General features: G+C 38.8%; 1 protein-coding gene across 1 annotated transcript; it reads right to left on the bottom strand.

Moving 5' to 3' along the window:
* Positions 1-1,022: 1,022 nt before the first annotated feature.
* Positions 1,023-1,775, bottom strand: LOC131033065 (protein MAIN-LIKE 1-like). The gene has a single exon (XM_057964189.2). The coding sequence runs from the start codon at positions 1,773-1,775 to the stop codon at positions 1,023-1,025; it is 753 nt and encodes a 250-aa protein (XP_057820172.2).
* Positions 1,776-15,755: the final 13,980 nt, after the last annotated feature.

Raw genomic sequence — 15,755 nt, 5'->3', positions numbered from 1 at the left:
GAATCCTATAGCTCTGCAATAGTTGTACCTGTCTGGGCCTCCTCCAGCATCCTCTCTGCCTCCTCCCCCTCCACCCTCAAGGAATCCACCTCTATCCTAGCAGTATGCAGACTCTCTGTCAGATCAGATATCTCCTGAGTCAGCCACACCACCTCTACCTCTAGGCTCTCCCCTCGAGCCCTCTCTACCTGCAGCTCATCCTCAACAGAATGAAGCCTTGTTTGATAGTCATCCCGCTCCTGTTGTAATTGGTCAAAATCAGCCTGTGATGGTCCTCCCCTCTCCCCTACCCGTGTCTCAGGAATATCCATGGGCATAGCCTCTCTTTCTCCAATTGTAGCCTCCCCTCTCTCACCTACTGTAGCCTCTACAACCTCTCCCACTGGGGCATCCTCTCCATCCCATCCCTCCTCCTTTGGACCCCTCCACCACACAACTCAGACTCTCCTCTGCTCTCTGCCCGCACCTCGTCCTGCCTGAACTATAACTCTCTCTCCTGAGACATCATCCTCCCCACCCACTACTTGATCAACCCCCGACTCTAACTCCTCATCATCCAAAACTCCCGGAATAATAAACCGCACTAGCAAGTGCCCCTCCCACCAGCTCCAATAACCACCTGTCATGCCTGGGTCCTCCCCTGCTCCCAGCCGCTCATCCCAGACTATGTGAAAAGCTATCTGGAAGCTTGTCCGCCCATCTAAGGGACTCACTGTAGGTCCCCAATACCTCACCTCCCGTGTAATCTGAGGATACACTGGAATATCCCCCACAATGTCCTGCACCTGCCCAAGCTGTCGGGCCATCCTGAATGGAGCATAATACTCCATGATGTAGACTGACCTCCCAAAAATCCACATCTCAACCCCTTCCCAGTGAAGCTGCCAATCATCCCTCCACCGCTCACACCCAAAAAATGGCCTCCATGTGAACTGCGCCAGCTCATCTAGAATCCTCCTCCAAAACCACATAGACGCCATCTGTGTGTAGTGCAGCAGTCCCCTATACCTGTCCACAAACGATTACTGTGGCTGCCTATCTTGAGCACCCAGTGGCCGAGTCACTGCAATATGCTCCCATGCCCATATGTGTAGGAGTGTCACCCCAACAGATAAACCAACATACTCTCTGTAAGTCACCAAGTGCATGTTATGATAGAGCTGGGATAGCATCACTGAGCCCCATGCATATTGAACACCATCATGAATCATGAAATACATGCATCTAATCCACCCAATAGGAAATCCGTGTCCACCCAAATTTGGAAGGATTCGCCCGTTCAGGAAGCCGCAAATCACCAAAACTAGCCGAGGAATCTGTCGGATGGCCATCACTTGGCCCAAGTGCATCCTGCTCCTATCTAGCATTGGTGGCATCTCATACTCGCACACCTCCCTCAAATAAAAATTGGCTGCATCCAACTGATACTCGGGGATCATGCCATGAATGGGGATCTTCAAGATCCTCCAAACATCCAGCAAGGTCACTGTCGCCTCTCTAGTTGGCAAATGAAAGGTATTATACTGACTATCCCATCTCTCCACTAGCGCAGTCATCATAGTAGTATGCGCTCGAATCCTCAGCCATCTGCCTACATAATGCAACCCCAACGAATGTAGAAACTCCAACTCATCACGGTCTAGATCGTGGTACAGGCTCATCGTGGCAGGCCAATGCTCTCTCGAAGCTAGTGGTCCCCTCTCCACTTGCATCCATTGCATCAAATCATTAATTTCATATCTCAAAGTCCCCTCCCGACCTCCAGAACCAGCCATACCCCTTTCACCGATTCCAAAATTCTAAACAAAAAATTCCCCCCACTCCCAGGTGCATGCGCTAATTCACCTAATGCTTGCACCAAAACCATGATGCACACGCCACTATGCAGGTGCTCACACCAGTAGAGCCCCTTCCTCTCTTTCTTTTATCTCCCAGACCCATCAACGCGAGTGCCCGTTCTCTAGCACGAGCACTCGCGTAATCCCTTGGGCGCTTGCGTTGAAGTTCGAGCGGCTGCGCTGATCCCCAGTTCCCCTACCTAAAACCCTATTCTACCCAACCTCCCCGGCCAGCGCCCGCACTGATCACGAGCACTCACGCTAGCCTAGACGCACGTGCGCTGAAACAACGATTAGCGAGAGCACCTTGCCTTATCCCTACACCTATTTCTAGCCCTAAAACTTACTCAAAAGTAAAATTTCCAAAAGAGGGATAGTCCTACTCACCGGTGGTCCATAGCTCGCCGGTCGATCGAATCGTCAGATCCTCTCGGTGCGAAGAATCATGAACTAGAATGTGGTCCATCTCTCCTTCTCCTCTTCTTCACTCTAAATAACTCCAAGGCTTGTGTCTAACAATGACCCCTCATTGGGTCCATTATGGCTTATATGGGCCCCTGTGAGGGCCCATTTTCCTCTGCGGTCTCACACCTCCTATTCTTCTTTCCAAATTCTTCACGACTGCTTCATATTTCTTCCTCATTTATCCCTTCTACCTTGATTCTTCTTCCTCTTTTTTTTTTTTGAGAAATTTTCATCCTTTTTTTCGAAAAAATTCTCGACGGGGGATACACCTCCCATGCTTTATGCTTGGGCATCCTCTTCTTCTTCTATCTTCCACACACCGCCAAAATGTAGATGCTTAAAATAATTATTTTTGTTATTTTTAATTCCTCACATAATTAATTCTGATTCTGATCATGTCTTATATAGGATGAATCCTTCCTGAAACTAGACGCTCTTATCATGTCTTATACATGATGAATCCTTCCTGAAACTAGACGTTGTGATCAATCATGTCTTATACAGGATGAATCCTTCCTGAAACTAGACGCTCTAATCATGTCTTATACTGGATGAATCCTTCCTGAAACCAAATGTTGTGATCAATCATGTCTTATACAGGATGAATCCTTCTTCAAACTAGACGCTCTGATCATGTCTTATACAGGATGAACCCTTCCTGAAACCAGACGTTGTGATCAATCATTTCTTATATAGGATGAATCCTTCTTGAAACTAGACACTCTGATCATGTCTTATACAAGATGAATCCTTCCTGAAACCAAACATTGTGATCAATCATGTCTTATACAGGATGAATCCTTCCTGAAACCAGATGCTCTGATCATGTCTTATATAGGATGAATCCTGCTTGAAACAAGACATCATGATCAATCATGTCTTATACAAGATGTATCCTTCCTGAAACCAAACTGAATCTAGATCTTATCAATCGAATCAAACAATTAGATTATTCTTTGAATCAACGCGTCATCACACCTCGCTTCAAAGAGGGGCAAAATGTAGACACTTAAAAATAATTATTTTTAATTTTTTTAATTCCTCACATAATTAATTAATTAATTATGTTAATTCAAATTCTCCTCAATATTAATTAAATATAATTAATATTGTCACTATAGTATGTGACTGATTTATTTAATAAATCAATCCCTTTCTTTATTCTGCTAAAAAACTTAAATCCTCACAAATATTCCTCTTAGCTATCAATTAATTAGTTAACCTACATGATTCCTACAAATCATCTTCTTAATTCATCATTAACCTAATAAATTCTTCTAGAAACTCCCTAAACTCACTTAACCTTATTCTTCTAATTTTTAATTCCCTCCACTCATTCTCTCTCCTAGTCAAATCCTCCTACAAATCCTAATCTCACCTAACATTTCCTCTAATCCCCCTCCTAATGAGTTGCTAGTGGCTAATCATCATGATTAGCCACAAAGTCAGCCCCTTGTCCCTTCCATCCAACCACCAACTTTTAATGCTCTTTTCCTAGGTGAATGTGAGATTCTCAAAATCTCACAATCCTCTAGGCATCTCCTCTCCCAAGGAATTTTTAATTCCTTCTTATTCCTCTAATCCCCATTTTCATCCCTTTTTGGAGAATTTTTTATTCCTCCTCTCCATTCTTCAAGGAATGACACATCCCTTGCTCCTCTCAAGGCACATTGGGATGTCTTCCCAATGTGCCTTGCTCTTCTCAAGGTACCTTGGGAAGTCTTCCTAATGCACCTTGAGGAGTGTGGAGACAAGAAATGCCTTTAAGACATATCTCTTGGTCTCCACACCCTCTCTTGGACCTTGTGTGAGCTCACAAGCAATCCTAGCCCTTCATCTTGGATCCATCCCAACCATCCATTCTTCCTCTCCTCTTCCTATAAATTGAGGACTCCATCCCTTCATTGATCATCTCCAAGTTTTTTAATCTTATCCTGCCCTTTTGAGCCTAGGAAAATCATTTTAGCATCCTTATCATGTCAAAATCATCCTACATCCACACTTAATGATCTCATCTCCATCATCCTCCAAGATCCATCTCATTTGTGCACAACATTGGAGAGCCATCCACATCAAACAAGCAAGAGGAGCACATCAAGTGGAGCATCATCCAAGGGTGCCTTCACTTCATCAAGCTCAATCTGAAGGAGAAGGTATTGGTTTGTGAGGTATATCCATTTCATCCCTATTTTGAGCATTTCAAATTATGTCTTTTGATTTCATGTGATTATATGTTTGATTTGCATATTTGTCATCTAATCCACCTCACAGGTCTTTTCACCTCTTCACTGATTATTTTCTTTCTTTACATTGATTATTTTTCACATTCATATGTTGCCATCAATGGCAAAGGGGGAGATTGTTGTATATTGTTGAGAAGTTTGTTGGAATGTATTGTTGTCATCGATGTCAACATATTCCTATGTGTTCCATTGTTGCAGTCAGATTAAATAAGTTGGTTTGGCCAGTTTGTTGCAAACGAGATATTGCAGATTAAAGGGTTTTGAGATAAGTATCTCTAGTTGATTCAACTATAGTTTTAGTGGTCCACATGGTGATTTGATCGAGTCATGAGATTTGGTATTGCAGTTGGTTTTTCAGTTGTTCTATGTTGATCAGCACTCTGGATTTTGCTCTGCATTGAAATATCTTGGTTTGTGGATTTGGCAGAGTGTTTGGGATGTTCCAGTGTGTCCTCAATTCAGATGGTTCGTGATTTGGAGGTCTACAAGTGTATCTTTCAGTTTGATATTCAGTTCAGTTAATGTTATTTAGGTTTGGTATAATGATGATGTTGCAGTTGTTTCTATGGTAATTCATGATGCTTGTGGTTGTTTCTAAATCATTCTTTATCCATGTTGATGGTCCACATTGATCATTGTGCACATTATTGATGAATTTATTTAGTCTGGTGGTGTTCTTCATGTTCTTAGATGACATGATGATTGTAGCGTGTTGTGGATGTTCAAGGAATAATTCTTGGAGGTGTTTCATGTTCGAGGTGGTGATTTAGGTCCATACTATGTCTTAGCCGACATTGTTTTGGTCCGTATGTAATATTGAAGTGTGCATGGTTATATTCTTGTAATTTGTGATGTGTGTTGAGCTGACCTTGAAAGATAGGTTGATGATATATATAAATAAATGTAATACTCATGTGAGAGAGGTATCTGTGTGTGTGAATAATGTATTGATCTTTCGGAAGTAGCGAAGTAGTGCAAAGACGTGTGAAGAAGTGCGAAGGAACAGTATATGTGTTATGTGCTTAACCAAAACTATAACCAAGCATAAAGAGATGCTATTATATTAGTTCATGATCTTTCATATATAATCTGAATGTTTTTGTAAGACACTGAGTCTTCCTCAAGGTTGTAGCCCTCTTTGTTATGTGTTTTGAGTAGTGAGCTCCAGGTAGTGTGCCTGAATGCATGTGCATTCCCCATTGTCATGTTTCATATACTTCTAATAGGGTGTCATCATATTGTGGGTAGATTCCCACAGTGGTTTTTCCCTTGACCAATTTTTCCACGTCAAAAATCTTGGTGTTATGTGTGTTATCGATGTGGTGTTGATTTATGCTTTCATTGTTAATTATTAGATCTAAAATTGTGTTTGAGTTGAGTAGAGTTTTTGAGCAAATTGATTCACCCCCCCTCCTCTCAGTTTGTTGCCTTGTTGCCAACACAAGGTTTATTTTTTAAATATTTTGTTTAACGAGCTTGGTATCAAGAAGTAACACAATATTATGGGTAATAATTTGAGTATCAATATCGGGCATATCCAAATATTTCCAAGTAGAAATTTAGGAAATTCATGTAAGAGAGGAGAATGATCATGTTGATCATTAGCATATAGACATTTTATAATTTTAATCTTTTTCAACGTTATTTATATCCATGACAATATCTATAGTATCTCCTATAAGAAGATTATTACATTTAGGAACATCCATCAGATGAGGAAATTCTTGAGTCATTTCTAAGGTATCAATTGGTAATTCAACTTGTTTCCTAAATTATGCTTCAATATTTAAACAATAGGGAAATTCTCAATTGTGATGATATCGAGAAAGATTGTCATAAGCTCCCAAGAATTCAGCTAAGGAATCATCCATGAAAAATATGTCAAATGAAAGTTTGTTAGAAGAAAAACTAAAATCAATTAAATTGAGCATTAACTAGAGGAAGAGATTTAGAAAAAGTAGAGAACGTATTCACATTGAGAGATGATCTATTGGATACTTTTGTGGGCTTTGATGGATTGTAACCAAGTCCAAACAAAGTTTCATGTTTGTAAGTTTGTAAGAGTACCTTGATTCCTTGTTCATTTGTACCACAACCATTGTCTCTATATCTACTCTTAGGATATGGAAACCAAGACCAAGACCATAAAGAGATTCCATTTCTAAAAGAGACGACAGGGCCTCATAGATCTCAACATCATAGAAAGAAAAATTAGAAGACTTAGTTGTATAAATGGCTATGAAATCATTCTTAGGTTTCTTAGAAGAAGTTGAACCATTCATGGATGCCATCATATATTCATTTTTAGTTTTATATTCTAAAGGAGGGAATTTATACTCTCTCACATAAGGTGTAAATTTTAGTGACCCCTAATTATCCTCTAAGAGTACCTCTTCAGGTGAAGGAGCATATTCAGTAGGAGATGGTATATCCATTTGGATTGAAGAAGGAATAGATAATTTTAAAGGAGATTGAGAACCTACTTCTATTTGCAAACAACTTTATAAGTTTTTATCATATTTTAAGGTGTACATCTTGTTGCTGTAAAGGAATTTGGGATTGCGATGAAGAGTAGAAGGGATTGATTGCATAGCATGAATCCATGGTATACCTATAAGAAGGTTATATGTAAGGTTATCATACATGACAAGGATATATGTGGTTAAAATCACAAGACCTATCTGTAATACCCTAAAAATGGCCATCTAAACCATGAGCCCCTAATCTCGACAACATCACCAAGGTCCTAACCAAAGGCAATTAAATTAATCTTGAGCACACAATTAATTTCTAAAATCATCAATGTCACATGGCAAAATCAATCACTCAATATTAATTAAATATTTATTTAATTAATTAAATCATTCCAAGTAAATCATTTTAAACAATTATCTTATTTATTTTATTAAATATCCTAGCATATTTAATTAGATAAATCAATTTGCCATAAATCTTATAAAAAGGAAACAAATCAAGAAAGAGGAATTTGAAATTATGAGCACAAATCTTCAAAAATGGAAATAAATAAAAAAAGGAATTAATTGACCAAAAAAGAATTAAAAATTTGAGAAAAGAAATCAATTGGAGATAATCTTGAAAAACAAATTAAAAATTGATAAATAATCTCAGAGAAAGCAATTAAAATAATTAAATATTAAAATTGAATGAAATAGAGAATAAATTAGTTTTTTCTGATTTTATCTTAATTTTAGTTCAATTTCTTTTAAAACTGAGAAAAACATCCAATCACATCAATTCCCCTGGATTGTGCTTCCTCTTGGAAAATCTTGACTGCTCATCATAATTTGATCTTAGCCTTTGGTTTCTTTCTGAATTTTATATAAATTCAGGCTCTCATCTCTCATTCAAAAAATCTTGGAGGTTGGAGAATGTATTGTTATTATGTTGTTTTAGCTCTAGGTTCATTGAATATTGCATATATATTTAGATCATTTATCTCGTTTATTGCTTAAATCTTGTTAGATTAATCTTGCATCCATCTAGCTAATATCATGCTCATATAGATTAAATCCTTCATCTTGGTGTCGTCTAGTCACTGGTATTGCTTATAATCTGAGAGCAATCTTATACTCGCATCTTTTAGAAGGCAATGGGTCGATTTGTTATGGTTTTCATATCATGCTTATATCTGTCTAACCATACATGTAATGACTTAATTGAAGTGTTGTGTATTCAGATACAGATACAGGTCCACTTTTCACACACACATCTTTGGCGCCCACCGTGGGGCTCGAACCCACAAATACAAGATTTAAAATGTTTCTTGAACAAATTTAATGTTTGGTTTTTATAACTAATAAACATTGCATTAAATTTGCAAATAAAAATCTTTCTTTTTGTTTGTTCTTCTATGGCAGTAAAAAATGGTCTCGGTTTGGAAGGCATAAATTTTTATTCAACGGTTGGATCTAATCCAATTTTTTATATGTTGTTGAAAACCAAGTTTTCTACAGGTTCATTGAAGAGATGTTTCTAAAGATTTTGGGTTTGAAAGTTATGATTGACATAGTGCAAGACTATCATTTTACTTATTCATTTGTGACAGTCAAAAATGGTTTGGACTATCATTTTACTTATTCATTAGTGACAGTCAGCAAGCAAAGGTTTTCTTCTCTAAGCCAACTTCCATAGGGTTAGCGTGCTATTATTGTAATATTATATATCTTGCGTGTTTTCTATGTTTTCATCCCTGAAACTGAAACTGAAATACTAAAACTAGAGAAAACAAATGAAACAATACCAAAAAATCCAGTGATAAACTCTATCCATGTCCAAACTGGTCTCTGTTAGTCATCGAAACATCAATCCTTATCAAAAAATGGTAGTTGTTAGTCATTGAGACTTTGTCTGTCAGAATCTCATCTCTGGCCAATCCTCTATCATACGAATTCCTGATCTTGTCAGTCAAAATAGTCAAAATTGTCTAAAACAGTCTACAACAAGCCTACAGCAGGTTATCATCCTCCTGAGCATAAACAACCTTGATAGTGTACCCCTGCCGTTGCGTTGCACAATTTTGTCGATCATCTCTCAGCTAGTTCAAACAACATCTTATCAAACCTAAGTTAACTTAGATAACATCTTACACAGGATAGATCATTCCTGAAACAAGACCAGATCTTAGTTACTTCTCCTAAATCACTAATTTAAACGAACTACTAGCTACAATTTGATCTTGACTTCTACAACACATTTAACTCTCGGTCCTGTCGGTTGTAAATGCCTGTTCAAACCAGAAGCTCTTCTAAAAATTTTTTTGACAAAAGTAAGAATCTCATGGATACCTTAGCTCCAATTCCCATGGCTACCTTTTCTCAAATATTTCAAGATATCAAGAAAGAAATATATGGCATGGAAATCCAACAAAATAAATCAATGGCTCCATTTGAAAAACAAATGCATGATATCAAGAATGAGAAACTTCAAGGAATGCTAAAACAATTATATGATTTGACAATCAAATACCAACAAATAATTGACAATCAAAGACCAAATCTCAAACAAGCTCACAAGACACCTTCACCAAGACATAAAGACATTTCCTCCAAATATTCCCTAGATAGACAATTTACACCTTTGGGGAAATCTATTGAGTCAGCTTTGGAAGAGCTTCTTAAGAACAATCTTATCATATTACCTAAAAAGACCACATGGGGATGGGAATTTTTGAGTAAGTATTGTGCACATCATAGACAAAATGAACATAAGACTTCACATTGCATAGAATTAAAACATAAGATTCAAGATCTCATTGATAATGGTGTCATTGAAATTGAAGATCCTAATGACTCACCTAAAGAAAAAGGAACTATTTCTAAGCATGATCAAAATTGTGAACCTATGTCTAGCAAGGCTCCATATGTAGCCTCCATCCCTTCCATGATGCCTCTGTCTCCTAAAAATTCTCAGAAACAATTCATACCATCTCCTTCAAACAATGAAACTTCTCATGTTGACCTTCAAGGGCTATCTCTTATGGAAATCCAAGTTAATGCCAATATTGATACAAGTTTCTCACATGATTTAAAAATCCCAGATCCTATGCCATCATGCACTCCAATTCCAATCATACCCACTCCAGAAGGCCCTTTCCAAAATGCTTCCCCATCATGTCAAAATATGGAGACCTTCCAAGAATCCCCTACGCCTATGAAAAATCCTATCCCTTCCTTAGAAGTGACTCCATGTAAAGAGGATAATCTGAAAAATGAAGAAACAAGTCCTATCATAAATCAAGATCAAGGCACCAAAACTCCTCAATCCCATCTAATGAATAAAAAAGATCCTATTTCACTAGAATCCCATTATGACCCCATTATACCTTTCCATTTATTCCAAGATGACCCCCTTCCATCTCAAGATCAAAGCATCCTTCCAAATCTCATTCCTAATCCACTTCCTAAGAAAGATCATGATGCCTCTTCCATCTTTTCAAATGGTCCTATTCAAAATGAAGAGTCAAACACCCTTCCTACTCTATCCAATGGTCCTCTTCCATGTCAAGATCAAAGTATCCCTTCATCTCCTTGTCACAATCCTCCATATTCACCTCAAGGATCCATCATGCCTATAAATCCCCCTCATGATCCTATCATTCCTTACATTCCACCTCCATCTCATAACGGACTCGCATCTTCTTCCCAAAGTAAAGTGCATCCTACAAGTCAAAATATTTATAAAGGCAAAGGGGTAGATCTCCACAAGCAAGAACCCCTCCATATTAAAGAAAATGTTAAAGGTCATGGCCTTAGGGACATTTCTCAAGATGTTGGCATCTCTCATAAATCCTACATTTCTCCAGTTAAATCCAAATATATGATTTCCCCATCATCGCTTCCATCCATTCTAGGTCCCTATATCCCTACATCCCTTATGCGGGATCAACAAAGGCACACATTTTCAAGTAACTTCCATCCATCTAAAAGACCTCCATATCATTCATATCTATCCACACATCTCCCTCCAAGCAATTTGGATGCCAAGCATAAAAGTCATAAGTCAACTAATCCACATGTATTCAAAGATCAACATGTCCCATCTAATCGACATGTCAAAACAAAGTAAAATATGATCCAAAAAGAAAAAGAAAAATACAAAATGCCACAAAGGCCCACAAAGAAAGAAGAAAAGTCAAAAGTTATATGGGTTCCTAAGGCACTTGTACAATCAATACGCTCTAAGGAACTACAAAAGCATGAAAAATCAAAAACCATGTGGATCCCTAAGAGGCTTCTTGAAGCACAACAATCTAAAGAAAAATCAAAATTGTTGTTCCTCCATCCAAACCTTCCGAGTCTATTCCTTCATCACCTCCTTCATCCATTTTGGGCTATTATGCCCCAAAATTTGTAACCTTTCCTCCATCCAAATCTCAAAATCTGAGATTCACTTCTCCTTCATATGTCCACCATCCCTCAAGGCGTGTGTCAATGTTGATCTTTCCAACATTTCCATCTATCCATACACAATTCTTCCAACATCCCATCCATTATCCAACACCTCTTTTCCACCCTTCCATCCCTTTTATCCAATCCTTTGCATAAGTCCTTGCCTTAGTTTCATTTCATTATCCTACCAACATCTTTGAGCATACCTTCATAGCCATGGTCTATTGCAACTCATATTCTAAAGGTACCATCCAAAGCAGCGAGACATTGGGGTCCTTCTTCCATCCCCTATCATGCCTCCATTATCTTCCAAAAGAAAAAAAATGATGAAAAAGTGAAAAAAAAATCAGAAAAAAAGTAAAGATAAATAAATTCGTCCTTGTGTGAAAACCACTTCTTGTGGCGCCTTGGGCAAGTACCATGATGAAAACCTGGCAAAAAGGCGTCATGCGTAATCTATTATCCTTTCTCCTCCATTATCCTTCATCCTCCATTATCCCTCATCCACTCTATGTACATTCATATCCCTTTTTCACCTTTGATCTTGACAAGGTTAAGGATCTTTTCAGGCTTCATGTGTCCTATCTATTACACTTGATCCAGACCCTTTAGCTCCTATCAATTGCTTGCTTACATCCTTCATTACCACCTTTGATCTTGATTATCCTATTTGTCCCCTATCCAGATCTTGATCAACACTATGGACAAAATGCAAAAAACATGCTTTCCACTAACCTCTTGACATGGCCACTTCTTTGGACCATATGGCTTCGTTACACTATATCCTTGCTTCACTGCGCTATATCCTTGTTTTACATCGCTAAAATCCTTGGTTTATATTGTTATATCTGGACCCTATGCTTGGATTAACGTTGTGAGATAGTCCTTGAAAGCGTCCACCATCATTCGCTTATCCATTCATGTACTCAAAATCCCTTTTGCCTTGCTAGACACTAGGAGAAAACATCAAAATCCTAAAAAAATCATAAAATGTCCTGAAGAAATCCTAAAAATAAGAAAATGTCCTGAAGAAATCCTAAAAATCATAAAATGTCCTGAAGAAATTCAAAAAAAAAGAAAAAAAGAAAAAAAAAAAAAGGAAAAAGAGAGAAAATGCCCTGGTGAAAACCTGGTAAACAGGCACCTTGGTAAAAAAAAATATATATGCATCTCTGCCAAGCAGATGAAAACCTGGCAAACAGGTGCCTCTTGTACTCAAGTGCTCCATCTATCAACGCAACATTGGCATTCCTGCTTTCATGCATCTTTGCTTTCGCTTGTACATATCTTTTGGTCACTTTTGTGACATCTTGGTTCATTGCAACCCTCATGGCTTGAAACCGATCATTGTCCTAGTCTTAGGGTAATCGACTGATCAATTTACATGTCCTAAGAAGTATCAATCAAGTCAACCTTACGTTAGTAAAACCTAGTCGTCCACTCCGAGTCAGTTACCTGTCTCCTGACTATTGAAGAGTTTTATCACTGAGTAAACAAGCAAAACAACATAACTGAAAACAATCACTAAACAGTTTGAGCTATGAATGAAAATTTTCTTTGTGTGTTGTCTTTTATATTGGTTTTTGATTATTATCCCTCTGAGTAACTCGAGGAAGTCTATCTTGACTAAGAGGAACAAGGATTGGGGGCATAATATCTTCTTTGTTTTCTACTTGAAGGAATGATCCCAATGATCTGGAAACATCTAAATTAGCTAGGTGTCTATGATAAGAGCCTTCACATCAAGGTGAAATCGACTCACATACCTCGACTCCGCTTATTTGAATGTGTAAAGCGGAAAAATCGAACCCTAGTCGTTCTCCCCTCCCCAACTCCGAGGAGAGAGAAGGGAGAGTCACTAGGGTTGATGGTTTTCACTTAAGAGGGACTTTACATTCAAAAGAGGGGTTGAAACCCACAAGATCCAATCCCACGCAATGCAAGATTGGATTCTATATGAGTTTCAAGGGTTGTGATAGCAAGGATACCCTCTTTTGTAAAGAATGTAGATAGAAAGATTGAACTAGGAATGCATGTAGAAGCAAGAAAGATTCATTTATAAATAGAGATAGGGATATGATATGAAGCCGCGGACCTAGAATTAGCAGTAAAATGTCGAGACGGCACTGTCCTGCAAATTTGAGCAAAAGTTGACGGGACGATGGCGCCCGGCGTGCACACGGTCCTCCGAAAAATCCGCGAAACGAAGGGGAATCTGTTCGTCTCTGCATAAGGATTCCAGATCTTCAATTTCAGCCGCGTACCTGCAACCTACACACAGAAAAGCGAAGACGATTGGGGGGTTAGGGATTAGGGGTTTGCCCTTAGGTCAAACCCCGGTTTTGGAATTAACCAAGAAATGAGAAATGTTGTAAATGTAAATGACTCTAATGTAAAACAAGTACTAATACCTTGTTGTAAGGATGTTTGTATCCTTATATGCGAAGGTATAGATGTTGTTGTATGTTGTATGTTGTAATATGTGATCTCCTCTTCAATGGTTGAATCCTTGTCTTGAATGCAACACTTAGCCTTGAATGGAGACTTAGAATGATCAATTGCTTGAAGGAATGCTTGAATGTTTGAATGCTTGAATATCGTTTCCACGTCTTGTACACATATGTCCTTCCTTCTCCAAATGGGAGAGGAAATGTAGTTTATATACTTGCCAATTAGGGTTAAAAGACTGATTTTCCCGACCTTAGGCCGACCAGGAAATGTTATTTTCCAAATTGCAAACAAAAAGACCCGAAGTCCCATAGGAGACCGGGCCCAAAAATAGGGCCAGGGACCAGGGCGCTGGGCGCCATGGTCCTGGGGGACTAGAACACTGGACGCCCTAGTCCTGAAGGACCAGGGCACTGGGCACTCTGGTCCCACCTCCCGGGACAGCAGGGTGCAAGGAGGGATCAAGCAGGGTGCTGGAAAAATGCAGATTTTGATGTCATGAGCAAGTTTCGGGGTCTCCATTCAGGTTTAGTGTTGCGTCGCCATCGTGAAGACCCAAATGCAGTCAAAATTGCAAGTGTCGCAATTTTAGGACGCTACATTTAGCCCCCACTTTAGCGGGACTATAAGCGTACGCCAATACTTCCGGTAAAGTACAAGGAAACAAAATTGAAAAACTTTCACCACGTCAAGGAGGCAAGATACACCAAGCCCCCAGTGGACTAAGGATCTTACGACTTCGATTGACAAAGTAAAAGGGAAGATCACGAGGGAGAACCATGATTGTCAGTAGTAAGGTTCCCTCACTATGAGTCATGCAAGAAAGATATCAAAAATTTTCAAGGCAAAGCTAAATTTGTCAAGAAATTTTCAAGTATCTTGAAAAGATATGAATGGGATGTATGCCCCCCTACGTTAAAGCGATCGCACACACCTCACCGGGGGTGATTTCTTTAAGGTAGTGATACATATAAGAAATGAAAAAAGGGAAAGGAGCACGTTATCACAAGGATTTAGCCCCCAAGTGTGAGATAAGCCCAAGGATAATAGACACAAAACACAAAGCACAAGGTGACTTCGCTTTCCTCGAGGTCAGTATGTTGTATGATAATTCATGCATATCATATGTATGTATGCATAATTGTTCTTCATTCCCCAATCAAGAAAGGTCACCTAGAAGAAGGGAACACATGTGTCTTTTGAGTCAACATGAGAGAGACCAAAAGAGATCTCAATGCTTTGCATCGTCCTCAAGTAGACAACACTAAGGACAACAAATAGAAGAATGAGAATAACACATAGAAGAAGTAACAAAAGAGAGAGGGAGAGAATCTGCTATGCTAATGAAACTAGTCTAGCATGTCATCTACCCCCCGATCTTGCTGATCAATGTTTCGGGAAGGTAGGGAACACGCTAGAGGAGGAACATCCAACACAGCAGATGGAGCTATCACAAGATCCAAACAAGGGCTATGTTCATATCCCAAGCCACGGTGTTCTTGTCTAGGAGCTAGGATAAGTGCTTTAGAAAATGCGTTAGATAAATGGTTATCAACATCAACATATTCATATTCACTATCAGAATGAACAGGAGTAACATTTGCATCATGAATAACATTTTCATCTATATCATCATCCAGATTTATGAAAATAGGATCTTTAACCCGCACAGGATCAAGACCATCATGCATCTTATGTTTAGGAGATTTCGGCTCAACCGTCGGCTGGGGAGAAAATGGAATAATGCTTGTTGAAGGTGTTTTTGGGGATTGTAAAGTCTGAGAAGCAACTGCTTGAGCTCTAAGATGACGCTTTCGTCGGCGTTCACATGCAGAACGGTTTCATCTAGTCTT

This window comes from Cryptomeria japonica, chromosome 7 (genome assembly GCF_030272615.1).
Source record: "Cryptomeria japonica chromosome 7, Sugi_1.0, whole genome shotgun sequence".
Lineage (NCBI taxonomy): Eukaryota > Viridiplantae > Streptophyta > Pinopsida > Cupressales > Cupressaceae > Cryptomeria > Cryptomeria japonica.
This window is presented reverse-complemented; position numbering and strand designations above follow the sequence as displayed.